Source organism: Ammospiza nelsoni, chromosome 9 (genome assembly GCF_027579445.1).
Source record: "Ammospiza nelsoni isolate bAmmNel1 chromosome 9, bAmmNel1.pri, whole genome shotgun sequence".
In the NCBI taxonomy this organism is placed as follows: domain Eukaryota; kingdom Metazoa; phylum Chordata; class Aves; order Passeriformes; family Passerellidae; genus Ammospiza; species Ammospiza nelsoni.
Window position 1 is genome coordinate 25,794,823 of NC_080641.1, and position 27,662 is coordinate 25,822,484.

Consider the following 27,662-nt stretch of genomic DNA (forward strand, 5'->3'; position numbering starts at 1 on the left):
CGAGGAGCTTGCCACAGCACAGTCTGGCCAGGCAGCTCATGAGCAGAGCGTGGCTCATTAGCTTTACATCCATTAGTTTCTAAAAGCCTTCGGAATCAGATTTGGAAGCATGAGGAAGAAATTTACAGTCTATCCTACCAATGTGACAGAATGATGCAAGTAAAAAAAAAAAAGGAAAAAAGAAAAAAAATGGGCCTCTCTGGGTCTTTCTAAGGGATTTTATTGTTTAGTTGTTGTTTCTCAAGATGCCTCAAACTATTTGGCTTTGTGTTTGTCTGTTATCTTCAACTCAGTCCTCCCACAAAAAGTCAAATACCTGCTATTACTGAATTATTAACAACAATGGATGGAGCTTACGTATCAATGAAAATTATGAACGTTTCCCAAGGCAATTGATTTAAATGGAGTTAAATTTAGTGGAAGCTTCTATTGGTGTAATGAATGCTCATTATAGAGCCTAATGTGCTTTAAGGGCTTGATAACCTTCTCAGTAGGGAAGTCAGGCTGCTGTTTTCCAGCAGAGGCACAGATGCTGTAGAGTGGCACTGCTGTCACTGCAGCTGTATCCCGTTGCTGGGCTGGAGTGTTCCTCTTTAACCTTGTGTGTTTTTTCCTCTTGCAGAGGACCACCTCCCTGCTGGCTTCCCCACCATCGACATGGGCCCGCAGCTGAAGGTGGTGGAGAAGGCCCGCACGGCCACCATGCTCTGTGCTGCCAGTGGGAACCCTGACCCCGAAATCTCCTGGTTCAAGGACTTCCTGCCCGTGGACACTGCCACCAGCAATGGGCGAATCAAGCAGCTCCGCTCGGGTAAGGTAGCCAAGCAAGTAAGCCTCCCCAGCCTCCTCATCTTCCCCCCTTTTCTCTTTACATGCTGCTGTTATATTTTCACTGAAATGCAGTTCTAAACCCAAATGTCAGTTTGCTCTGAGCTTGTTTCTTTTACGATGTAAAAGCAGTTTTTGGAGCTGATCCTCTCTGGCAGGATATCGTGGCTTGTTAAAATGTCTGTTAGAGTGGACATGCCTTTTGGAACATCACCTGAATATCTTCTTCAGTAGACCGTCTTGATACTGCCCCAAATCCTTGGTAGGCTCAGACATTTCACTACCAACTCAGTGGGTCTCAGGTGTTTTTAACAGGAGCACAGTGCAAATGAGGATAATGAGACACTGGTTGAGATTTTACAATGTCATATGCAACTTTACTCCTTATACACACTCTGCAAGACAATGCTCTGCTTTCTGTTGAGCTCATTGCCATCCTTACTATGTGACACCACAAGCAAAAAGAAAAATCAAAAAAACAGCAATTCTGTGGATTTCAAAGGAAATGGACACAGTTTTGAAATATACAATTTATTTTTGATTCTTTTGTGTGACAAGCCAAATACTAGCTTTTGAAATACAGATGGTTATTTCTTGGAGGTGGCTAAGAATGCACTCATTTTAGCAAGGAATTCTTGTTTTTCTGCTGCACTCTTCAATCTCCCAGGAGTGTAAGGCCCGTTAGAGAATTAAAGAAAATAAAACATTGCTTTATTCACTGATGAAGTGGAGCTCCACAGTATGAATTAGAGTGGCTGTTTAACAAGGCACAGCACAACTACACAGCAGCTTTAGTCTGGGGAAAAAGCCCCCAGTGCCCTACACAAAGTACAGAAGGGACCAGAGCTGGAACAACTTTGGTCTGGACAGATGTCATGCTTAAATATGAAGCAGACTGCCTTGCTTGGCCACAGTTTTCTGTGCGTACTCAAAAGCTATTTGTTACAAGTGCTGCTGCCAGGGAATCACCATCTTCTAACCAAGGTGAACATTTGAAACATTTCTCAATAGCAGGAGCCTTCTGCATACATTTGATGATGCTTGGATGATAAGTAGGTTTTCACTTGGAGGAGTGGGTGAGACATCACTCTCAGCAAAAATAGAACCCAGCCTGACACTCCTGATTCCACCTTGATGTACCAGTGAATGCTAATTATACTAATGCATTTATAGTTTATGAAATTTCCCAGTGACCTTTAGCTTATCTCCCCCACAGCATGGTTTAATCTTGATCTGTTTGTGCTGGAAGAAAATATCACACTTGTTAATTATTCTGAGAAGCTTTAGGAAGCAGCAATAGGAAAGTGCACATGGATGTGTTTCACTTGGTAGCTGACTAAATCAGCATCAGAAATTACCATAAATGAGCAGCAAGGCAGCCTCTGATGCACTTGCTGTACGTTCTCCAGCCTCCTTTTCACAGGCACTTGGCTGCCTCTCTACCAGCTGCTTCACAAGTTTGGTGAGATAGAAAGTTTAAAAACAAACTAGTAAAGCCTGTCACAGTGTCCAAGTTTTGATTCCTGTTTGCTGTTCTTCAGCAACATCTCAATTGAATATTTCACCTGGGATTCAAACTCTAGAGCTGGCGCTTGCCGAAGACACAGTAATTACCAAGGGAGGTGTCAAGGGAACCTTTTAGAAATCAATGAGCAACACACATCCTCAGACTCACAAAAGAAATTGATTAGCTCTCTAATGTAGTATGGGAGGTTTCTACAGTTCAATGCAAGAGATTTCCAAATATGAATTTGAAGTTTTTCTTTTCAGGGATCTGATGCTATAATGCCAAGATTCACCAAGGCTCTGCTCCACCCTGGCATGAGTGAGGCGCATGAAGTTTGCAGCTTCTCATGGGCCAGAGATTCAACCCCTGTTTGCATTTGTCTTTTTTCCCTGTATTTGTAATGGTCATAAAGTAGAGCCTGCACTTTGAAGTGCCTGAGTCCCACTTAGGTGACTGCAGACCCTGTATGAGCAATGTGATGGCTTGGGCAGTTTCCCATTCACTCTGCAAGGTGTTAATTGAGCTCTCCAACACTACACCATAGTTGGGCAGAGTTGCTTTTCAAAGAAAAGAGTATTTAAATAGATACTTCATTATATGGTAGAGTTTAATAGTTTGCAAAGTCTCTGCTCCATTAAGATCATATCTTATAGTCAGGCTGGCATATCTGCATGAATGTCAGTTTATACTATCTCAATCTTAATATACCCTCATTTAATTTCGTTTAATTAAAACCCAATAAAAGCAAGACAGATGTAATATAGTTAAAATAGCTGCAGCACATTGTGAGCCCAGTGCTATGTATATAGTGTCTGACCTTCAGTGAGTACATCATATTTTAGTATTCAGATGTACCAAATATAGGTCATGAAGGTCAAAGCAGCTTTGGAGTCTGATGTAGAGAGAGGGCTGAGGGATGATTCTGTTTCTTCAGGCTCCTAGTGTGGTATAAATAGTTAGAGGTAAAGAAGCAGCGTCTTTGGGAAAGGTGCTCTCTTCTGACACTCACAGTTATGTGGGCTGGCAGTGCTCTGGGGGCTTCAGGCAGGTCTTTGAACTTGCATGCAGTCAGATCATGTGCCCCAGGGGGCTCTGAACATCAGTTTCTAGAGTTCTGTTCATCTTCTGTCAGGGTACCAGAGTTTGTGCTTTAAGACATCCAAGCCACCATCACAGGCTTTTTTAACCCCAGCCAGCTGGTGTTTTTGTCAGGAGCAAATGGAGAGTTTATAAATCTGCCTTGTATCCTACTCTCCCTCTTTTAGTAATTATATCTGTATGTGTGTATATGCACTTTCCCTATTACACCTTCTGACAGGATAACTCTATATTTGGAGCAGGTTTTAACTATTTCTTGGCATTGCTTAGTTTTTTCTTCCCAACTAAAGCTTAATTCCATTTTAAATCCAGTTCTTAGGTAGTTTTGCAAATAAATGTTAGGCTAATAGCTATAGAGATGAGAACACAAATAAATACAGGGTTTCATCTCTATTTTCCTAGATCAAGGCAAAAGCAAGGTCTCTGACTCATGCTGGTTGTAGCAAATTCTCCCTTGTTCATCTTGCTAATACTTCCCACCTCTTGTGGGGAGGCTGCTGTTCTGCTGTGCAGTGACTCAGGACAGCTCCCTGTTCTCCCCCCGGGGTGTGTAGCTTCACTCATTGCCTCTCAGTCAGTGACACAGGATCTAAGGCCAGCTCTGGGCTGAGAAACCTCCCCAGCATGCTAACACATTTAAAATTTGTTTGGCTGAACTGATTTTAAAACTGTCCGGGCACTGTAATGTTGCAAGTGATGACACACATGAGTTCTGGCAGCCAGAGTCAATGCTGCACCTCTAACCATGTTTTAAAATCAGTTAATGATGTGGTGGAAGCTCTCTCAGTATGGTTCAGATTGTGCTGATGCTTTACAGTTCTTCTGTACAGATTCTTGGATCAGAAGCTCCTAAAGGACTTCAAAGCAACTCAGTTGGAATTCATACTCTCAAAGTTCTTGAATGTCTGCAGTGATTTTCATAGCTGAAGAATTGCTCTTCCACCTTACTCTTCAGAAAACCTATGAACAAAATGTCAAATTAGAATAAATAGCTATTCTGACTGTTAACATAAGTTTTTCCATGTAAGAAAACACCAGAAATTCAGAAAGCATTATCTTTCATCTAATAGAGAACTTGGTGTTACAAAAAGTATCATCCTCTTTTAATCACTTTCAATTAACTCAGTTACAGAACCATGCCCTAGATCCTAGTGCGACTTCCAGACAATTAAGTGCAAGTACAGTATAAGAGATGACTCTGCAGGTGACTTAGGTCATCCTCTGGAAAAGTGAAGCTGCCTCTAACACAGAAGCAGTGGGAGCTAGTCACCATATCACCTTGCTTCATTTGGGCTCTCAGAGTTACCAGCAAGCATTTTCATTTAGGCTTGATCCTGTCAGTGGAAACACTACTTTCTTTGAAGCAAAAGGAATACCCAACATGCACAGAGCTAGCAGCAGAAAGAGGTGGTGCCTCTTTGTCCCAGTGGAGTGGCCATGATGTCCCCTTCCTGCCCCACTGATAATACCCAGCAGTCAGTATCTAGCAGAAATTCAGCTCTTAGCCAGGAGCAGCTTCAAGTCCAGACATCAGATAGGCATTGACATGGGACAAGATGTAAGGACAACGTAAAAGAATGGAGATTGGGTGGTTTTATCCAAAAGGATCAAGGAGCCCACACAAGATGGATGCTCTCTCAGAAAGGACTGACTTGAAAAGGGTTGAAGCAATATAGTGGCCAATAACAGCCAGTTGACACCTGAATTTTTGTCTCCTGGAAGAACCTAAATGCACACCTGGGTGTTGCTGTGTGAGGTGCACACAGCAATTGTGGAATACCTTCAAACTCCAGTGGCATCTGGTGGAAAGTAGTCTTTGACTTTTGAAAAGAGTTTCCCCATGACCTATGCTAGGAAGTAGCCAAAAGCACTCTCAGAGTTCTCTGGGATTCAATGCTCTAGTGCTCAGTAGCTGCTAGCCTTGGTTTCTCTGCTGATGTTGCTTTGGAGTGATTTTTTGGTGGTTTAGGTTCCTACCAGGAAGTGGTGTGTCAGTAAGCCTGTGGTGAGTTTGTCATCAGAGTGAAGTCCCTTCTCCAACAGAATTCTCTGCACTGGGAAATACTGACACAAATAACCCCAGGGGGTTTTCCAGTATATCAACCTAAGTTTTTCCTTGCTTTGGGTGTCTGACTGGATGCATCCAGTACACAGAGAATATCAGGGCCAGCACTCATTCCTGACTGAGGTGAATGTAGGGTTTCTCTGTGTCTGGTGTAATGAAGAGGAAGTAAACTCACCTTCCTTATGAGTGTTTCAAACCTTTCAAACACAAGGAATACAGTTTGAAGTTTGGTCTTGGGATGCCCTTTGCATAAAGCAGCCTGGTGATCACAGGGCACAAGTTGGCCTCAGTAACCATGTGAGTGATGGCACCTTTATCACTTGACGGATTCATACGTTGGCACTCTGTGGCCTGTGCGCTGTGATTTGTCCCTTTGAGGGACACCCTAAAAGAACAACAGCCAGAGATGAATCATCATATGATGTGAAGAATAAAGGGAAACTTCAGTTTGTTCCTTCTGGATGAGGAAAGTTGGGGTCCAACTGAAAAGCCTTGTGCACACTGTGTAAATGGTGTCCTCTGAGTGAAAGGTGAATGTCTTAACTTTGTAAAGGTGAGAGAGACATGGAACAAACACTGCAGTAAATACAGCAAGCCTCTGTGTTGCTCCCACAAGGGTTGTTGAATTGCATTCAGGAGCCAGGAGGATTGGGATTTAACTCATAAAAAATTAGCTAGCCACATTTAACATTTTAGGGAATCTGCTTCAAGTATGCAGTTGCCTCTAGAGCTCTGTATGGACAATTGCATAATAGAGAAAGGATTGAGCCTCTGCAGGGAGTAGATAAAAAGATTTCCTGTAAATCTTTTCAGTTCTAGGACAGAGCAACAAACCCTATTTCAGCCAGATGAGAGATAAGGATGTAATGTTTTCAGCCCCTTGGGCTTGTACTCTAAGTCGTTGCACCATTCCCGTGGGAAGTGACACATGGTGGTGATGCTTTTCTTAACTCTGAAAATTGGAAGGGATGGGGTGGAGTGGGGAACACACAGTACACCAGAGCAGGAATGCCCTTGACCAAACAGGGCAAAACTGTCACTTGGCAAACTTTCCAAACAGGCAAAAAGAAATAACCCTGTTTTCCATGGCTGTGCTATTCCATGCAAATATCTCTGGGTATAATTGTTCTGTAAGGGGAGCAGTAGTTACTAAGATACATAAGTAAGCAGCAAATTATTATTCCAAGAGAGAGATTACCCACAACTTCAGTCTCTGCAAGATTTTTCCTGATGCTTCAGTCATCTCTGGATAGAAGGCATCAGAAAATATAATGAGACATAAAGTTAAAACGGGATAATGTCATCTTGGCAGAGGAAATTGCTAAAATGAGTTATTTGAGTTGCTCTTCTGCTTCAAAAAAGGGACTCTGCCTAAAGGAAGGGTAGTTAGAAAAGAAAAAGAATAAATATAAATATTGTAATTACTTTTTAAGAGGCAAGTTAAATGTGCTTAAAATATGCCTTCTTTGTATTTACAGAAATTCTTTTCTGTCTTTCTTTTCCATTGGGTGATCATTGTTGTGGATAATGGAATGGGCTGTAAATCTGAGATACACGACACTCTTGTATGCATACTGGTATTTATTAATCAATACACTGAACATGATTTGACACACTGTGTCCTGTTTAACCCTATTTTTCTGTCTGTTTAAACTCCTCAGTTTTCTTTGGTAAGTGCTTGGTATTCAGATCCTACAAATCTGCATAAAACCAACACATACCATGAACTGCCTACAGATTAAATTTGCATGAATCTCTCCCTTATACTAACAGCCTTCATATGTGCAAATTAAGACCAAGGGGACAAAAGTGAGGATGAGAAGGGTTCCCTGCCAATTTGCCCAGCTGGAGCTTCTCCATCATGCTTCAGTATTGATTGTACACTGAACTCAAGACACTGACCAGTGGAGCCTCCAATTGCTAAATACCTTGACCTCATAAAATGAACCCTTAAAGATTATTGCAACAGGATAATTTAACCTTACTCCCAGAGAAGCCCTCCTTATAAGATACTTTTCATTACAGCATGTAAAATTATCTCCAGTGCCTTATAAAGAGGGTAGGGATTCCTTTCTTCTGCAGACATCCAAATTAGACAGGAACAACAGAGGTCTGGCTAGCGTGCCATTGTAACGTTACCAGAAACCACTTCATTTCGAAATATTTCTGTACGTAAAGTTAATTCTGCATGACACCAATTTCTTTGCCAGGGGGAACCCGATGCAAGGGTTATGTGAATGTGGAGAATGACTCAAAACTGATTTATTACCCTTTCCTCTTAGTTTAATGTCTTTAAGCGAGCAGATTTTGTCCCACTGGTCATTCTAACCTCAAAGCCAAATTGCACCGAGTGCCCGCGACCATGCGCTTTCCACCCGTCCCGCCCAGCACACTCAGTCACAGAGCCCCAGGACACACCCTCCTTGTTCTGTATGAGGAATGAAGGGGACTGCACCATCTCCCCAAAGTGTCCTCCATCTCAACTGCTTGAACACTGGTGTGGGTGAATGCAAGTGGTGAGGCCAGCCAGCAGTGCCACCTTGGCAGCTCAGTTTGGCCCCAGTTCGTGAGGGTGGGGGTTTTAATGGCAAGATGCAGGGCTGGATGCTGCACTCCTGAAAGCAACAAGCTTTACTAACCTCCTGAGAGTGTCACTCTGACTTTTATTGCACATCAGTTTCTTTGTTTCTTTTTGTTTATTCCTATCGCGCTAATACAAATTCTAGCTTTAAAAAAACTTTCTGCTTTTTAGTTATAATTTTCTTCCTTTCCTCTTTGTACTAATGCTTCTCTCTAATCTTATTTGCATTCAAATTACCTCACCAGGTGGTACACCGATCAGAGGTAAGAATGCTGAAATGTGCCTCCAGTTGTCACGTCACTCCATCTCCTGTCTGCCTTGTCCCTTCTCCTCCGGTGTTTCTCATCTCCAGCTTTTACTCTCAGCCCTAACTCTGCCAGTGCTCTCGCTCATCTGCACTCTCCCACTAGTGTGTTTATTTCAGTTGGGTTTCAGCGTGATTTCTTGTAGACTCATCCATTGCAATTTTGCACTGTTGAAAGGGGGTTATTCAGTGGAAAGTTTGCAAAAGTTTGGGAGATGTTCCCAGGCCCCCACCACAGGAGAGTTGACATCTATTGCAGCTCCTGAAAGTCTCTGTACTTGCCACACAGTTGTGACCTTCTGAGGTCTTGTGTCTCGGGGGGTTTTAGATGGATTGCTTTGGTGTAAGTGTATGGAGGTAACATTTTCACAAGAGAATAGTCAAATTCATCTGTGCTGCTGCTGATGGTCATGAAACTATAAATGGAAAGAGAAAAATTCTTGAAAGGTTGAGCAAATGTGGCTCTGGGTTAAGAGGCACGTTTGTGTTCCTCATGCACTCACCCTCTAATGTGATGGCATAGTGGAGAACCACTGACCCAGACTCCCCTTTCTGAGCTGGACATTCTGATGTCGTTTTGCATCATTAAGGTTTATTTTAAATAGATAAATCAGAAACATGTCTGGCTGTTTAAGCCCTCATTAATTAAACCCAGCCCTGGTTTGACAGCCCAGCCCAGTCTGGTGCATAGTCCCTGTAGTAGTTTTCACAGCCTGTGTGCAGCAGTAATGACTTTCCAATTGGACTGTTGTTTTTTCTAGCCTAAACACTCAAAGCTGTCTCTTTAGATTAACTTTAGCGTGTTAATCAGCGTTATGTGCTAAGGCCCTTCTGAATTCTCTTGTGATTTTGGTTACCCCTCTTGATTGACCTCTGGATTTCTTGACAGAATGACTGCTACCTATAAATCAACACAACCTGGTTCGTTTGGTTTTCCCCCTTCTCCCTTTTCCTCGCCCTTTTCCCTGAATCACTGCTGGAAGTTAATAATCTTACTCTTGGAACTGGTTCTGTTGCTGGGGGTTAATGTTTTCAGCTCCTGTTAAGTGATCTTAGAGTAAATGTGAATTGGTGTTTGATACGTATTTGCATTAAGTTGTGTTTGTAGCAAATCTAGGTCAGGGAAGAAAACCTTATTTTTATATGAATGGGCTTACGTATCTGTCATTCCTCCCTTTGGAACACTGGAGATTGACAGCTGTGATGTTGCAAACTCCTTATAACTATTTCTTCATCTCCTGTTTCTACTGGAAATGCTAAAATGCAGTGACAGATGGAACGCTAACTCGCCATCCGCTCTGAGCTGCCGGCCGAGCGCGCTGAGCGTGCAGCCACGCCAGGGCCTCCCCGCACGCTTTGCTGCATGCCCGTCCTAGCTGATGGCATTAGTGACTCAGCACCAGAACCACATGGATGCTCCATACGTCCTGCTTGGGAACCGATGGCATCTCTGTGAAAAGAACCATCCATTTCATAAAACATAAGTTTCCCGCACCCCCACCCCCTTCCCACCCCCGTTTGAGTCCTGATGAGGTATTTTAAGAGTGTTCTTGACATTATTTAAAATATATGTGTCCTGTTTGAATGTCAAATATGGCATTTCTGTGAGAGCAAACAGAAGCCACGTGCTGCTCTCTGGCTTCTCCTAGAGCATTTCTGTCAGCCTGATGCCTTTTATTTAAAATGGAGGTCATTGAATTTCTAAAGATAATGAAAGATTAGATCAAAGTGCTTTTATGATGGTGAGGTTGTGTCCATGTAGAAGTGACTGTTCTGCCATGTTCTATACCCAGCTGCACTCTTGTTCCTCATTAAGGTAAGTTTGATGCTTTGGAATCCATTAATTTGGTCTGAAAGGAAGGGTGAACTAATTACTCTAAATGAACCTTTTTGGTAATAATGTTCAGGGGGAAGGGGTGGTTTTGGTGTGATTTCATTGCTGCTGTGACTGTGTTGCTAGGAGTTTTGTGTCTGGAGTTCTTGGGATGGTATCCAAGGCATTTCTGTCAGAGCAGTGGCAAGCCCACCTGGAGGGAGCAGCTTGTGGTTAGACAGAGGATGACCTGAGATAGTCCACCATGCACCCCTCCAACCACAGAGATTTTTATCTCTAAATAAACTCTTTTGACCTTACCCACACATATTTGGTCCTTTCTGTCCGAGACATCTCTGGCTTCCCTTAAATGGGAGGAACTCCCATCCATAATTCAGAATTTCCATTTGTAGCTTCACTCTTTACCCCTCTGGGACTGCCCCTGAGAGTAATTTAATCTTGAAATCACTGTTTGTTCATCTGAAAGACATAGAGCTGGCAAATGCCTGTCAGATTAGGCAAGAGCTGGCTTCATAAGGTGACCCACAGATAGTATCAGCAAATCCATGTTTAAGCAAGTTCTGCCCCATTTATATTTTGAAAGTAGGATGTAAGATGTTAATTTCCAGCATTTCTCTGCAATTTAACTCACTCAACCCTTTGTGAAACCTAGCTGCATTTTCCTGCTGTGGCCTGTAAGAGAGAGGAGAATGCAGTTGTGTTTCTGGTGGGTGCTGGACTGAGCAGGCACTAGATTGGATACACGTGAGGAGGTAAAGAAACATCATCATCTCAGGCATTATCTCTTTCCAGTCAGATTTATTTGTTACTTTTCTGTCACCACAGGAAATATCAGAGGTTCCTATACATAAGAGTATTTCTTCCTTGCAGACGTCAGCGTAGCAGAGGTCTGTCTGAATTAACTTTAGATCAGCTCACTTGGGTGTCAGAAGCTGTCTGGGAAGCCAGGTAAACACCCGCACCGACTTGTGTATAGCTGCAGCTAAACCTTTCCAGTCCCAAGTGAACTGGTTTAAATATAGCTCCCTTATTTCAACGCTATCCTGCGAGCTGGAGCGTAAAGCTATCCAAAGAGATTAGAGGAAGCTAAAAGAATTTTGCTGTCTCTTTTTGAGGATGTGTTTGTACATTTGGTTGTACTTTGTGTATTATAGGATTTTCTTCCTGTTTCTTGAACTTTTCCAGTCACCAAAGGAAAGCAAAAGAAAAACAATTTTAAAATGAGATCTGCTTGCAGGAGAAGTGTCAGGGGGAGGCTGGGTGGGGTAGTGCCTGGAAATGCCTGTAATGCTGTTTTTCTTACTGTCACATTCAGATTGACTCATGTCCCTTTAGAAGCACACAGAGGTGTTACTGTGCTTTTGACAGTGCTGTAGTTTTGCTTCTGAGGCAGAGTCCCCCGAGATTCCCTGTACCTGCTAGTGAGGGATCAGAGCATCCTGAAAATCTCCTGTCTAAGAGGAGGCCTCACACTGCTGAGAGTGTTGGGTCTTCTTTCCTCCCGCTCTGCCTGAGTCCAGCTCCTGGCAGCAGTCAGGTACTATCAGCAGCTGCCTCTGGTGCTCAGAAGAGTGATTTCTCAGCAGTGCTGCCATCCAGAACAAGCCCCTTGTATGCCAATCCCCATCCTCACAGGCATAATAACCATAATGAACACTAACAATGAAAATACATTTGTAGTTACCTTGTTTTGCATATTTGGCAGTGCCAGTAGCTTGTGGAGGCTAGGTACAATCCTCTAGAACAGCTGGGAGATGCTGCTGTTATAAATTACCAAAAATAGTGAATGTGGGAAATGCTTATTTTCATTTTTAGTGACTCTCACATGGTTTGGTGTTTTTTCACAGCTCCCACAGCAAGTGTTTGTTATCTCGGGCAGCAGCCAGGATGTCAGAGTCCAACTCACCCATTGTCAGGGATTTACATTGTTTCTTTGTCCACCATATTCACATTTATGAGTCCTTATTTGGTCTGGGATTGCTACTGCACAGCTGTCTGGACTTTATTAAAGAAATTCTCCTTCCCTAGGAGGAAATTTTTAGCAAAAGGGATTGAGACCCGCACCTGAGCACTTGTTGAAGAGGGAACCTGGCTGAAGAGGGTGCTAAGAATACTGCTGGAGGAGAAGTCAGTATTTTTGTGAAAGAAGCTGATGGGAAGCTGGGGTAGAGAAAAGGGAGGGGTTTAGGATAGCCATGTGCTCTAGTGTGCAGGTGGGTTAAATTTGCCCCTTTGCTGAGAGGAAGGGCCCTGGTCAGGTAGCTGGGTTCATTGCATCTGCATTACAAGTCCTTTCCTTAGATGAGTGCTGTGTCTGCAGCCTGGTTTCTCTGACTCTTGGGTGCTTAGAGGAGCATTTAATTCCACATCTGATTTTATAACCAGGGCAAAAAGTCAGCCCCGTTTGTGAGCCCAGAGGACTGAGGCTGTGAATGCCTTGGTAGAGAAAAAGAGCTGTTCCCACTGCTGGGGATGGAGCTCCAAGCTGAATTGATAAGGAAAAGCATTGCCCCAGGAGCTGTGGTGTTTGGCTCCGTGTGGTGCTCTCTGGAAGAAGAGAGCACAAGCTCCCAATGAGCTACAGAGCAGGATTTCAGAGAGATCAATTTGTATGGCAGCTCAGAGCCTTTTACGTTTGCGTTGTCACCTGGAGAAGAGAGTGACAAGCTCTCCATGGCACAACAGTACCCAGCACTGCCAAAAATTGTCCCTTATCAGGATCTGCCTTCCCCACGCTTGCTCTGTGCAGGGCACTTTTTAAATGCTTCTTTTAACCACTGTCACTGCAACTAATGATTCTGCCTGAGCACAAGTATATTTGAATAGATAAGTATCTTGGAAAGCTGCTAACAGGACTGTTGTCTGTGCCCAAGTTAAAGAGCAAAAGCAAAGCTAGGAGAGGAAAGGGAGAGGCATCCAAGAAGATACCAGCACAGAGTAAGGAGGAATAAGGAATATAAAGTAAGGAATGCTTGTCAGTCAGCAGGGCTGACTCCTGCCCTCAGCCCTAGAAAACTCTGCCTTGTCACCATTCTCCCTAGCACGGGAGAGCTGCCAGGGGTTTTTCTCAGGAGCTGTCAGCTCTCTGATAAACTGAGATGTGTTATCAGGAGCAGGTCTGAGGCACAAGCAAGGCTGGCGTGACATGGCAGTGTGGTGAGGAATTGTTCCCCTCTTCCTCTGGAGCCCTGCTGCTGAGGAGCAGTGGGGGGTCAAGTGGTGCTAAGCAGGGACAGGTTTCACTCTGATGTGCATGTGCTGCTGCAGAGCCCCCCAAGCTGCCAAACAAGCTGTTCCCTGCTCCTCTGTGTGCTTGTATCCATGTCCTGGTAGATGGTCCTCATGCATCTGCCAAAGCCCTGCTGTCTGATTGCACGTCAGGACTCAGCCACCCGAGTGGGAACAAGGCACCTGGCACAGGAGCACTGGGGGAGTCCATGTGAGAAGTCTGCAGTAACATCCTGTGTGAACGAGACCTCACTCAGCAGCTTATGCAACATAAATCCCAAAGTAATGAATAAAAGTAAATCAGCCTTTCTAGCCCTGGTTTGCAGAGGCGCAGAAGATTATGAGATGTTGACAGGGCTAGGAATAGAAATCAGATCCTTTGCACTTGTCAAGGCAAAGAATTCACTGTGCTTTTGAGCGTCTTTGGATGCATCTTCCATGAATTTCAGGGAAACATGCTACTCAGAGCTCAGCTCTTAACTTTCCTATACTCTATGTGTCCTGTCCAGCCTAGACATGAACCCAGCCCAAGAGATGATGTCTGTCTTTCTCTGAGATCACTGAACTAGGGCTGAGAGCATTTTTAGGAAGTTTTTTCCCAAGTCTCAGATGCATGTCTGTCTCCAGCTTTCTGATTCCAGAAATGTCTGAGCTTTTTAACTTTATTCATAAATCTTTGTACTCTGAGACACCCTACACTTTCCTGGATCCATCATTTAGTTATAGGTTGTCCTTCAAGAAAACCCCTACAGCCCTGCTGACTGCAATCAGTTTACCATGATCCTTCCAGTTTCTGCTAGCTGTCAATTATGCTGCAGGATCTGTATGTTTGTCTAATGATGATTTATTACAGGACCTATATTCTTTCTGTTTCATATGAAAGGTTTGTGTTAACTTCCTTCTGCTCTGGGTTCTTGTCTTCCTCCTGACACACTGTAATTTGAATAGTTGTGCCAACCCAGACAAACCCAGAATCCCTTGCCCAATGTCCCTGAGCAGTTTGTAGGCAGTTGCAGACACGTTGCATGTTTATAGTATGATTTTAGAAATTGGTCCGTGTTGACAGGCAATAACAGCATTTCTTTTGAAACTCCTCTCATTTTCTTCATACTCTTTTTTCTTTCCACTATTGAGGTCCCTAAAGATGAAAAACAGTTTGATTGACATTTAAGAGACATGGTCATCACGAGTATAAAGGGTAAAAAAATACCAGTGATACGTATTAAATGGCTAAAAGGGTCATATGTTTATGGCAGAATTATCTAGGGATCTTACTTTTTTCCTAGGCAGACGCTACTATCACTTGAAGCTGGCTCTGCTTCCAGCCCAGCCAGTTGGGTTTTTTATTAAGCTTGGGTGTATTTTGCAACAGACAGCTTTTCCCAGACAAGCTTGATGGAAGCACTTGGAATGAGCTCTGCAGCACATGCATGCCCAAGGAATGATGAGCAGAAATTACAAAGGGGGGTAATATATGGTGAGTTCTGAGAAAATCTTCCTCACAGAGAGCATAACCAGGCAGTGGCATCAATTCCTTTAGGAAGTGGTGAAAGACCTATCACTTGGCACATTTAAAATGGAATTGGACACAAGACAAGTACATTTACAACAGGGAACTATGCTGCCCTGGCCCCCAGGGATGCACGAGGTAACCTAATAGGTCTTTTCCATTTCTAGATTCTCTGATTCTCTGTATCTTGTCAATGCTGGGAAAGTTTGTCCTGCTCCACTGCCTATCAGGCTGCTGTCTGCTTGAAGATGTTTTTCCCAGACAGGATGTAGAAATTCACTGTTTTTCCTTGAATCAAGCAGCAGAGTTCTGTAGGTTTCAGCCTGCAAGTGTCCAGAGAGGGCTGTGGCCAGGCGAGCCGGCAGGTCCTTTTGTTAGTAGGTGGAAATACTTTTTGCAAACGAGCTTTTTCTGTCTAGCCTCATTTCCAGCACTAATGCAGCAATAGGGAGGGCTCTGTACATCATTTTTATTATATGGCAGAACCCAGGGAAGTTCATTTTTCCCCATGACATATAGGCTTATGCTACAGTCTCAATTTATCCTTCTAAATAATGTAGGTGGCAGTGGTTGATTCACATTAGTTTTTCTTCAGTTCTGATGATAAGAAAAACTGAGTTTGACCTCTGCAGCTTGAACCAGCAAGAAGGGAGAAGGCAATTTCACCAGCTATTCTCAGTGCAGCTCTCAGTGGTCATTTTCAACTGTGGCAGGCAGAAATGAGTTCAGATCATTACAAGCAAAGGGGTTAACATTTTTTAGTTTGGTATATGGTTTGTGAGCAGAGTTCCCTTCTTGCAGGCAATACTAACCAGCAGAATCTGAGCACTTGGAGGCACTTAAAAAATTATTCCCACAATGCCTGGGGAGGAAAGCAGCCACTTCAGTGTCTGGCCAGAGGCCATGCACTCCTGCAGTGCCAGGTTGCCGTCATATGCATCCTGCTTTTTTTTTTTCTCTGCATCTCCATATTTTAGTCTGCATATGGAGCCCAGTTAAGGGAGTTTAGATGTGACCAGTTGTGCAGTCATCTGTGCTGGGCATGAATTTGGATGAAAGGCCAGGCTGCCAGGCTGAGTGCTGCTGGACACCAGTGGAATGTGCTGAGTAGGTTGAGAGGAAACCAGCTTAGACCATGGCTCACTTCCACATCACTGGCCTTCCCCAAGTAAATTGCTACTGTGTGCCCTGACAATTACTGCCATTATTTACATGAGCCCCTCATGCATTTGGCACTTTGGGGATGGGATCAGATCATATCCCAGAGAATGTGCAGCCTGGGATAAACAGCTATTCCTGACCCAAAGCTGGGGGAGCAGGCACAGCTGGGACAAAGGGAGGGTGACCTTCACATGAGCACCGTGCAGCATTGAGGGTGTGCTGTGTTGGTGGGTGTCTTTCATGTCTCAGACTAACTTTCTAATAATGTTATATTGTATATGATGAAATCTGAACAAATACGGAGAGCACTAACCTGGAAAAAAGTTGACAAAAGGCAAAGTGTTTTCTCAAAAAGAGCTGTCTTTTTGAGACATCACCAAGGAAGAGTGCTGAGGTGGGAGGGATGGGACTCTGCCAATTTCTGCAGGAAAGTTGTAATTTGTTGAGTGTTTGCTAGGCTTTGTGTGGATCAGATAAGAAACAGCTACAGTTAAATGTGCTTTGTGCTTGCCTGTTTTGATTAAAGACTTATTAAAGGTCCTTTTATTAGGCAGGAGTCCCGTATGAAGCTGTAATTAATATGTGTGTAAGTGTATGTTTTCTTCCTTCATTGAAGCAAAAAAATAGAAGTGGTTGGGATGGTTAGAAATAAATCAATAATTTGTTCCCTGCACATTAGAAAAATAACAATAATCAATTTCACAAGTTTCTAACAGCAGACTGGGTACCTTTGGCTGCATGCTGGTATCTTATGGGTCCAGGGAACATCATGAAATATCTATCCAGGAGGATACCTTAAAAGTGTGGGGCATGGCCTTCCTTTTCAGAGGCTGTTAGTCTGATTACCAGATTTGCCATAACCTGAATTGTCTGTTTCATCTTGTTTGTGTACAGGAGCTCTGCAAATAGAGAACAGTGAGGAGTCAGACCAAGGCAAATACGAATGTGTTGCAACCAACAGTGCAGGAACCCGCTACTCTGCCCCAGCCAACCTTTATGTTCGAGGTAAGAGCAGCTTCCACCCAAGGAGATCATTCTCCTCCTTCCCAAAATCTCCATGGTTTTCAGTGACAGGAGAACGTTCCCTGCCTTCTGCCCTGATTACACTGTGGATTGGGTGATGGGGTCTTTTGTTCAAAAGCCACCAAGTTCAATGATATCTTTGCTCTACGTTGTGTTTGACTCACAAAGCAAATCTATTTTTGCTGTTTATATGGTGTTATGTAAAATACTGAAACATGAGCAGAATGGGAATTCCTTTCTCTCTTGAGCTCCTTAACTTCTGTGTCATAGTTATCTTGATTGGGATCAAGGCATGGCTTAATTGTTTCAGTATAATTTAACCTTTGGTGGAGTAGTGTAAAACTGGTCATGCTCTGACCAGCCAGAGGTGCTCAGTTATACTGAGCCAATATTTAGGCCTCTGCTTTGGAATGTGTACCTTTAAAAACTGAACAGGTTTTTGGAATTGTCCTAATCCATCTTATATGCATCAATGATTGAGCCTCAGGGTATTAATGGCTCACACTGGGAACCTGCTGGAAATTAGCCACAATTCATGTAAGTCAATTTTTCTAATGGTTATGCTATGTTGCCAATTTAAAACTGTTTTCAACATACCAAAATAACTAGGTTTTATATTAGGATAGTCTCCTGGCAGTTTTGTTGCTCTACATTGAAGGTGTTTGAATTAGCTTGGAGAGAAGCAAGTGCTAAATTCCCTGTACACTTTCTGTTAATTTCAGCAAGAATAAAAAAAAGCTGCTTCATATCAAACTCTGTAGAAGCAGAGTCATTGGTCAGGAGCCCCTGGGAAATGTAGTTATGGGTTTTCCCAAGAAAAGAAGGAACGTTCTTGTGCTGGTGCTTATTAGGAAGTTATAACCAGATTTTATTTCCACATAGTAAATCAACAGACTAATAATAAAATCTCATATTCATTTCTTCCTTCCTCTGATTTAAAGAGAGAAAATCTTAAGGCTGTATATGCATAGGTTAGTATGTAAAGAGGACAAGAGAATGATAAAGTCTTCTCATGCTGTGTGTTTGCTTCTAGGGGTGGCTTCTGGCATTGTTTTGTTTCTTATTATGGGGGACTGCTTTTTTATTTTGCAGCCTAATTTGGATTGTAAGAGTCTTTGGAAGACTGAAGTATCCAATTAAGCATATTCAGAAGATGAAGCTATATCTGTGTGGTGGAATCACTCATTTCACTCTCACAATGTATTCATGGATGATTTTAAATTCCCTGTATTCTTGCAATTTCATTTTCCAGGCAAGCTGTACTAAAACTCATCTCAGATTGACCCTTTGCTCTCTGAGAGCAAGGATTCTAGTTACCAGGCTGGCTGTTCTTGCGTAGGTTTGTGTGGATATCCAGCTGTATCGCTGCAGTATTTGGGATGCTTTTGCTTCGCTGCAGTATTTGGGATGCTTTTGCTTCCTGTGACATGCTCAGACTGTCAGTGTTCTATTTTCTATAGACATGTGGCTGAAAAAGGCACAAAAGCTTCAAGAGGTAGAAAAGCCTCTTCTTAACAACTTTACAGTTTCTTACTAATGAACGCTCTTTGTTTAGCAAATGAATCCCGGAGGACTGAGGAGTTTACTGGATTTTACACTTGGCTTGAGCTCAGCAAGGTTCATCTGTCTTGTTGGGGCTAAGCATGGGCTCTGGGTGCTCTGCACATGTGACAGCATCCTCATGTTCACCAACAAAAGCATGTTCTTTGACATATGTTTTGCTGTTAACTGTCACTTTTTTACACATAAGTGTTTGGAACAAGCCTTTTTCTTGCACATAATCTTTACAATGTGAATCTCCAACTTACATGATCCTGATGAAGTGTTTCTGTATATTTAAGACATGACACCCCATAAATTATGATGACATTATCAGATGATGTTTCCTGTGCATACTAGGTCCTAGATGGTATTTTTGTTTACAGTTTCTGATAGCAAATGTTCTACAAAAAAATAGGTCTTACTGTTACTACATTAGCTAAATACTTCAAAAAGTTACCCAAACCAAGAACAGTATATTATTTCTTTAATGCAAGGAAAAAAATAGAAATATCTTACTTTCTCAGGTCTGGGTTGCAGGATAGAAATCCCTGATTTTTTATTTTTGCAATAGTCCTACAGTTATGTCATTGGACACATCAGTGACTTGTAGTAGGATCTTTAGAAAGTTCCTGCATGTTTACGAGAGGGGACATTAATTAATGCTAAATTACAGTGAAAATTAAGTCTGTGGACTGCACTGCCACTGCTTGGTGGTTTTATAATGATTGACCTCATTGTAGTAAATACCCGAGCAGTCATCCACTTCCCTGGGAAGCATGGCTGAGTGCTGAGCAGCAGCACTAATTTCCAGTCTGTGTAGTTCTTGGGACTGCTTTTGCCTGCTCTCATTTACAGCCTATTGCTTTTCTAATAGTTCAAATGTTTGTTTGTCTCTTAACTCTGGGGATTTATGTTTTTGATCATATTCTCCCCTTTCCTAGCCTCCCAGGTAATCCTTTGTGAGTGGGCTGTGTTAGAAAGCACAGGCTCATTAGCATCTTTATACTTTTCATGCTAACAAAGGAAGAGACTGGGTGCTGAGAAGGAGTATCTGGGCACTGCTCAGGGCTTTCTATATCAATGGAAAAACAGGAGGAGGAAGTAGCCGGCTACACCAGTGTCTTGTCTCTGTAAATCCTTTAGAGCCAGCACTTCTGCACAGATGGACTTCATTAAAAGTTAAAACATTTCCACACCAGGGATTTGTAAAGGAAAATGGATGCATTTTCCTTGGAGCTATTATTTTCATCTTACTAAGTGTGCTGGAAAGCAATCCTCATAAGCCTTCTGCTTCTGGACTGATGGGTCTATCTGGCTGCTGCTGCTGAGCTGGGAAGGGGCTGGAATCAGCACTGGGAGCTGACTGCCTCCCACTGCTGGAGGGTGGCCCAAAGCATCCAGACCATCAGAGGAGCAAGAACAGGGAGGATGCCAGGGCAAGGTGGCTATCTGGACCATAGCAAGGACTTTGAAGGGAGCACAGTGGCATATTCATACCCTGGCCCTTAACCACAAGCACATTTGCCAGTGCTGGTCTGGATGTTATCGTTGCCACCATGAAGAAACAATCCTCCTTTTGTGGTCCATGGTTACATCTACCAGAGTATATTGTAACAATGATTAGATTTGGGACTTGATGGTGCTGCAGGGAGAAGGGAAGGGAATAGAAATATGGAAGATGTGATTCCTCTAATCCAGAGAGTTTGCTGTTTAATTTAGCAGCAAAAGATCCAAGATGTTGATTCAAGACATTTAAGAAATTGATTTAAGAGTAGAAGGCAGATTGGACGTAGTATGGGGAAAAAAAGTGGTATCATTTTGTCATGCTCTCTGGGAGTATAGTGTAATTGCACTGATTCACCTATACTATTGAGTTTTTAGGAACACATTTCACTTTTCATTTGCCTATAACTTCAGGGACATCTGCACCAAGAGAAGAATTTTCAGCCACAAGTCTTGTCCTACGAAATGCCTGTGAAGGTGGTGGCCCGTGTGGTGCACCCCACAACAGATGCACTGTTATTTTCCTCTTTCCCTGTATAAAGGGGTTTTCTACCCTTTCCTGTCTACATATGAAGCAGATGAGTAGGAAGAGTGTATGTAAGGATACACTGTGGAGTTCACTACAAGTGTTCCCCAGTGCTGCTTACAGCAGTGAGCAATGCCAGTGCTATGAGAATAGTACTTACAGGAGCCCTGGCTGGATACTTGCCATCAAATGAAAAATCTGCTGCCCAGTTTTCTCTTTTTAAGTGCTGCTTTTCAGGCCTTCAAGGCACATCCCAATGGGGCAAGTGCAGTGAGTTCTCTAGCCCAAAGTGCTACACATACTGTAGAGAAGGAGCTGCACAGCTACATTAAAAAAAAAAAAAGGTCATTTAAAACTGAATTATCTGCTTTGTCCCCAAATTGCAAACTAGTAAATCATACTGCAGTAAATAGAAATGGTATTACTGCAAAAAACTGTGCTTTCTTGATCTGCTTTTAGAAAGGCCAGGCTAGTATTTCATTTGGCAGTAGGGACCCTGCTTGGAGTCTGAAATTTTATTTGCCAAATTTCACCAAGGAGCCATCACCCAAAATGGAATTTGGATTGCTACTCTGTCCCTAGCAGCAATTCTCTGCCTCTGCATGGTTTTACCCTTAAGAACTTGGCAGTATCTTAGGCTCAGACAGGGAGGGAGCTCACTGAAATGGCTACTTGTGGCTGTATGATACTTACTGCAGCAGGGACCTTGTGTAAATAATAATAATTCTGAATGACTGACACGGGCCTGGAGCAAGAAGACTTGACGCCTTTAAAAAGAACATTTTCTGATTATGTAATATTAAAGCAGCTAAAATAGCAACAGCAGTCAAAGCTCAAGGCTATTGCCAGGAGAAGAGTAAGAGCTGAGGACAGTGGTTGAACAGTCAGCAGCCAAAACTGGAGATGTCTGAAAAATGGCTAAAGAACAAGGGAATACGTTTGTTTACAGCCCAGCTGCATGCACACTTCTGGCAGTGTGCTCTGCTAAGCCTGCCTCTCCTCAGGGTTGATGGGAGTGACAGTACTTGACCGGAGAGGGGCACTGCCAGTGCTTGAGGGCCTGGCAGGGATCACAGGCAAGCAGAGACTGGAGAGACTGAGGGAGATGTCTGGATGACAGGAAACACAAAGCAGCAGTTGAGTCAGACTGGGTGACCCTGCCTGCTGCTCTGCACAGATGTGTGCCCTGGTCCATCCGAAGAAGTAAAGGCAGGCTGTGGTAGAACTGCAGAGCAGAGCCCTCAGCAGCTGCCACATGGCCGAGGAGGCCACGGCTCTGAAGGGCCACCATGTCCCTGAGGCCCTGCATAGTCCTGACCATGCTGCAGTGAGCAGAGACCAGTGACACTGCTGAGGGAAGGCTTCAGCAGTGCCATAAACATCCTGTTTATGGAATTTCACTACTTTTAATTCCATTTCCTCTGCCCCAGGTGCTTCTCCAGGCTGGAGCTGTGCCCGTGCTGCTGTGACGCATGGCCCATGTGGTGTGGCAGGTGCATGGCTGTGAGGGGCCAGCACAGCCAGGACTGTGCCACACGTGACACCAGCACTGTGGCTCCTGGTGCTGTCAGCTTCAGAGCCAGAGAAGCACATGGAGGCTTCTGACAAGTTTTCTCCTCCCCAACTATTACTATGAATATTTTTGTCGTATTTTCTCCTGGCAAGGAAGTGTGTTCACCATCAGTGTGTTTCTGTGAGCATTCTGCTATGCTGTAATACTTCTAATGATCATGGTTTAATAAATAATAGTCCTTTGTCCTTCAGCTAGCACATTCCATCAAAGATTCCAATGTGCTTTATAGAACTCAACCAAATAAGCTTAACAATTTTGTTCCTTGCAAAGCCCTTTGATGGTTCAAAGTGCATTGCAAGGCTCAAGTATTATTATTTGTAAAATGACCTTTGTGGGAAATAGAAGGGGAGTGACTGGTGGCTCAGTGTACAATAATGCAACACAGAAATGTACTTGAAAACCTCTTTCCCCGTCCTCCCCATATGACCTGCACAGACATCTGTGGAACAATTAGGCCTGCATATCTGTGCCAACTAAATGTCCATTTCCTCCCCTTCCATATCCACTTGCACAAAGGACTAAGAAATACGTCTCTGGTGCTCTGAGATTTTCTGCTCATAATTGAATTCTTGCATGCATGTGTGTGCACTATGAATGGGGAAAGGATGGTTGGGCACCCTGAGCATCCTGTCTGTCTCCCTGGGATGGAATATACTCATCACTGTGGCATGAGAGCATTGTTCATCGGATATAATGGAAGGTTGTCTTATTCTCATGTAATCTGGCGTAAAAAAGACAATCTGTCCTTTTGTTCCTCTATACCACTAAAAGCTGTAAAGGATAAAATTTGATTTATGTGGAATCCTTGAGACACAAGATGTGCTTTTGGAGATAAGCAGGAACAGGTTCATTCCCTTCTGGGTTTTTGTTAACCTCTCTGTCTTTTGGATTCCAAAGTGTAGGGGTTGGCCTTTATATTAATACCTTGCATAGCGCCAGAGGGTTTTCACACAGGACAGATTCTGGCAGTTCCCAGCAGAATTGCAATACCAGTTGGGATGATGAACTTTCTTGATGCTTTCAGGGAAGTATTAGCTTCCCACTTTGGAAGTGTGTTCCTTTGTTTGAGCTAGTGATCTAAGCTCTTAGACCTGTGCATTCATATTCTGGCCACAGCCCCCTGCCTTGTTTCAGGTCGCTAATGACCAAGACTATTCAAAAGCAGAGTCCCCCATAAATCCAAATACATTCTTTCTGCAATAAGCTGCTGTGGTTGGAGTATTGCTGCTGCTGCACAGACAAGCACATCTGTGGCAGAGTAAAAGCCAAATTCAGTTGGCATAGGAGTTTTGCCTGTAGATCATGAGAGCTGTCTGACAGCTCTCATGATCTACAGACATGTGTCTGATACGGCCTTGCTCATTGCTTCTTTGCTGTTTCAGCTTGGATCTCAAATGGAGCCCTGTTTTTACCTTCTAGAGTTTGCTATCCTCTGATGGCTTCTCTGCTGTGACTTGGCTTGCACTTAGACTGGCATGTTCAGCTTAGCTGCCAGGCAGCTCAGGTTCGTGAGGACGCAGCAGCGTGCCTAGTGAGCTGTGGTGTTCTGCACAGGGAATACTCTGGGTAACCCCAGGCTTAAATCCTCTGCCTCTGTCCCTGCATGGTGGGGAGGCAGATGTTATTTACCATCACTGCTCAGTCATTTGTTCTGTAAAAAAGCAGAAAAGCCGTTGATAAAACGTGCTTTTTACCTTAGGAGTGACATGGATAGAGAACTGGAGATAAGGGATCATGTGAATGGAACCTGTAAGGAGATGAAACTTTCAATTTACCATTTATCAGGTTTATCTCAGATAAAGCAGCAGCTGTTTAAGCCTTAACTAAGGGAAGAGCAGAGAGAACTTTCTGCCCTGTTGCTTTACAGCTGTTCCAAAATAGCCTGCTACTGGTTTTTATTGCTTATAAACCACTAATATAAAATGAGATTAAGAGATAATCCAGCAATTAATGACAAATAGCAGGTCCTAAACTTGTTCGTGTTTGACAAACCAGAAAGCTATCTGTTTGAATTAATGTGTTTCACACGTGTCTCCTCACCTTTCCAGCTCTAATCTGAAGTGTCAACACCTGTGGAAAGCCACTGCTGGAGCCTACTCCTGTCCATGCCCACTGATGCAGTTTGATCCCTGCCAGATTCCTCAAAACAAAGCTGCTGGCTGTCCCCCAGCTGGAGCAGCACCCCTCACTTTGTCCCCAGGCAGGCCAAGTGGCAGCACAGTGAGTCCCCTTGGTCTGGCCAGGGTCTCTCAGTCCCTCCCAAGGAGAGGGGTTGGCTCTGGTGCTTCAGCAGCAAGGATAGGTATTCCTATAGCTGTTCCAGCAGCATCCCTCAGTCTCACACCCTTCACCAGCCTCTTGCCCTTCAGTCTCACAGTCCCAGTGGGTGCAGTGGGTTGGTCCACGCTGGCAGCACTTGTTGTGTTGCCCTATTGCAATATTAGTGCTGCTTTCCAGAAATGCAGCCTTCCACAAGCACACCTGGTTTGCCAGAAGCACTGTCCTTCCTGAGCAAGGGCAGGAAACAAATCCTCCCTGTTGGGAAGAGCTGAGCAGGAGGCAGAGCCCCTCATTGCCTGCTGAAGCCATGCAAATGTGATACGCTCCATTAGATTAGGAAATAAAGTGCTAGCTTGGGAGCAGCAATAAAGAGGTTCCCTCCCATCACAGGGTCTCACAGGATCAAATGAGCCTTATGCTAAGGTTTTGTAGAGCAAGAAGTAAATCCCTTTCCTCAAGCAGGATGGAGGAAACCTGGACTTTAAACTTAGGACTGTTTTAAAGATGTCTTGATGGCGCTCCTTGCTGGATATGGCCCTCACAGGTCACTTAAGCTCTGAGTTGGCTGGTTCAAGTTCCTTGGTATCAGTTCAATTGAAAAAATGTAAAAAAGTGTTTTGCTGTTTTCCAGCAAGCTCCATTACACTCCATAGGCCACTGTGGTAGCTGTTATTGGTAGCTTGTTGCCTTGCCTGTACTGTGTCAGTGTTGGTTAAAATCCTGTCCTCTGGTTGCTGGAAATGGCTTACTGTACTGTTGCACTGTATAATGCCACATGCTGTTCTCTAATTTGCAGTGTTTCTGCTGGAAAGCAAATTCTCTCTCCTTCCCCCACCTTCTCCTTCCCCCATCAAAAATGTGACTCATAAGCAGTCTTTAACTATCAAATCCATTTGTGTATTCTCTCAGCGAGGGTTCGATTACAGCTGGTATGCCACAGATCTGTAGCTGCAGTGAGGTCACTCCTGCCAGAGAAATAAGATCTCCTTTGTCTATAAGGAAAATGCAACTAACCTTCTGCTGTCTCTCCCGCAGGAACAAAAACTGGGACCTGCTCAATTCTCTGGGTGTTTTTGTCCTTCTGATTCCTTGTCCATCTCTCACTCGCAGCACATTGTACCAATAAGGCTCTCAAAACTGAGCCCAGCTGAGACTGTGCATGTCTGTCACTTGCCTAATACCTCTCTGCTGCATTTAGCTCTTTGTTTGGAGAGGGGAAACAGCTCTTCATGGTAGAAGATTTTCGATTCACCCCTTGGAGCATTTCTTTCATACTTTATAAAATTCGGATTTACGTATACGGTCTTCTCAGTGTGTGGTCAATGGTTTAAAGTGCCTTTGCCATCATCTCTGTAGCTGGAGTGAGTGTATAGGAGCACATGTGTGATGGCTGGAGTCCTTTGCTCTGTGTGTGTGAGTGTTCTGCACATGTAAACATGTCTGTGTGTCCAGCATCTGGCCCAGAGCAGGGCCATCCCTGAAGCACCCTCCGTGTGGGGATGTGTGGGATGTTCTGTTCCCTCTGCCCTGCAGCCAGGAGTGGTGAGTGGGTCAGGGAGGCACAGGGGCCAGCCCTGCTCTGGGCAGAGCAGTGTGAGTGTGGCCTCTCCTGTCCCTGCCGTGGAGTGGTGTGTGCGTGGTGGGAAGTCATGGCTGACCTCTGTAGTCTTGTCTTGTCGTTTCAGTGGTGTGCGGACAGATGAAGCTTGGCCTGTTTTTACTCTCTGTGTTTTTCCTTGTCTTTTTTTATTCCCTCCTCATCTTCATCGCACTCTGCCATCAAACAAAACAAACTTTCATCTCTCAGATCAGCGAGAAGGTTGGTCCTTTTCACTTCTTATCCATCTACAGTACGCCACGTCAGATGGGACTTTTCCAGTAGGGAGAGGAGAGCCATTCCCAAAAGGGGAGGGGGCCCTGCAGACTGGCTCCTTTCCAGGCACAGCCACAGTGTGCCTGGTGGAATCTGCTTACTGTTTGCTGTGACTGGTGATGGCATTGATACTTTGCTTGCATGCCTTTGTTGCTTGAGATTTAAAGTGCACAGAATATATTTTGCATGCAAATACCAGCCAGGGCAGTTTTGTCAAAGGCAGGGTAGGAACAAGTGCATGCTGCTCTCTGTGGGGTCCTTTTCTAACCCTTTAGTTGTGCTAGGTGCAAGTGTAAATCCTCTAAACTGCTGCTGCTTTCTGGCTGGAGAGCAAGAACAGTCTTTGGAAGCAGAGATCAGAATGATCAGTCCTTCACAAGCTGCTGGAGAGTGTGGGTTCCTTAATTCCTCCTGAAGCTTTAAAAGTTTTAGCTTTCTCTAGAGGCAAAAAGCTTACTTTGATCTCAGCTGGAGGAGAACCCAGCATGATGCCCTCCCTTGCCACAAGGCAGCAGGGGCAGCTGGCTGAGATCCAGATCCCTTGTGCTAAGGCAACTTCCCTGCTCCTCAGCAGTCCCTGCACGGGGGTAGCCCATTTTCCATGCTCTGTCCGTGCTCAGACAAGAGCCCTTTGCACAAGCAGGTCTGCCTCTCCTTCCTTCTCTGGGGCTGGGTCTGCCTCTGCAGGCAGGAGCGCTGGGAGCTCTGGCAGTGGCCCCAGCCACACCAAAGGTGGCTCAGAGAGGCCCATGGTGACAGGCACAGGAATTGTAGCCACTCAGCAAAACTGACTGGTGCTTTGCTCTGCTCTGTCCTGCTGCTCTCAGAGAGCCAGAGGTGAATAAAGGACACTAGTGAAAGGCAAATCCAGCCTTTAAATTAAATCCAGCTCCAGACCTAGCTCAAGGCACTCATGATTTCATGCTGAGAAAAGCTGGTGTTTCTGGCAGAAATGTGGGTTTAGTTTCCAGACATGATTCCTTCCCTGAACAGGTTCTGTGGGGGTCTGTGCTTCCACACCCACTGAAGGTAGGGGATGCTCACATCACTCCCCAGGTGGCATGGGGAAGAGACCCTGGCTTGTCTCACACAAACTATCAGGCAGCTGGATGAATTGTCTTATGATCATCACTGGAACAAGTTTTAACAAATTGTCATAGCAGCTGTTTCAGTACACTGAGTTCGATCCCATTTCTCTCCCTGGAACATGCTCTCATTTAGATTGT

General features: G+C 44.1%; 1 protein-coding gene across 5 annotated transcripts in view; it reads left to right on the forward strand.

Annotated features, from left to right (window-relative positions):
* Positions 1–27,662, forward strand: part of PTPRF (protein tyrosine phosphatase receptor type F) — a 374,428-nt gene that overhangs the window by 266,286 nt on the left and 80,480 nt on the right. For all 5 annotated transcript variants that reach the window (XM_059477803.1, XM_059477805.1, XM_059477806.1 and 2 more), the window contains 2 exons: positions 623–811; positions 17,011–17,121. In XM_059477803.1, coding sequence (XP_059333786.1) covers positions 623–811; positions 17,011–17,121 — 300 coding nt within the window. The remainder of the gene's footprint in view (positions 1–622; positions 812–17,010; positions 17,122–27,662) is intronic.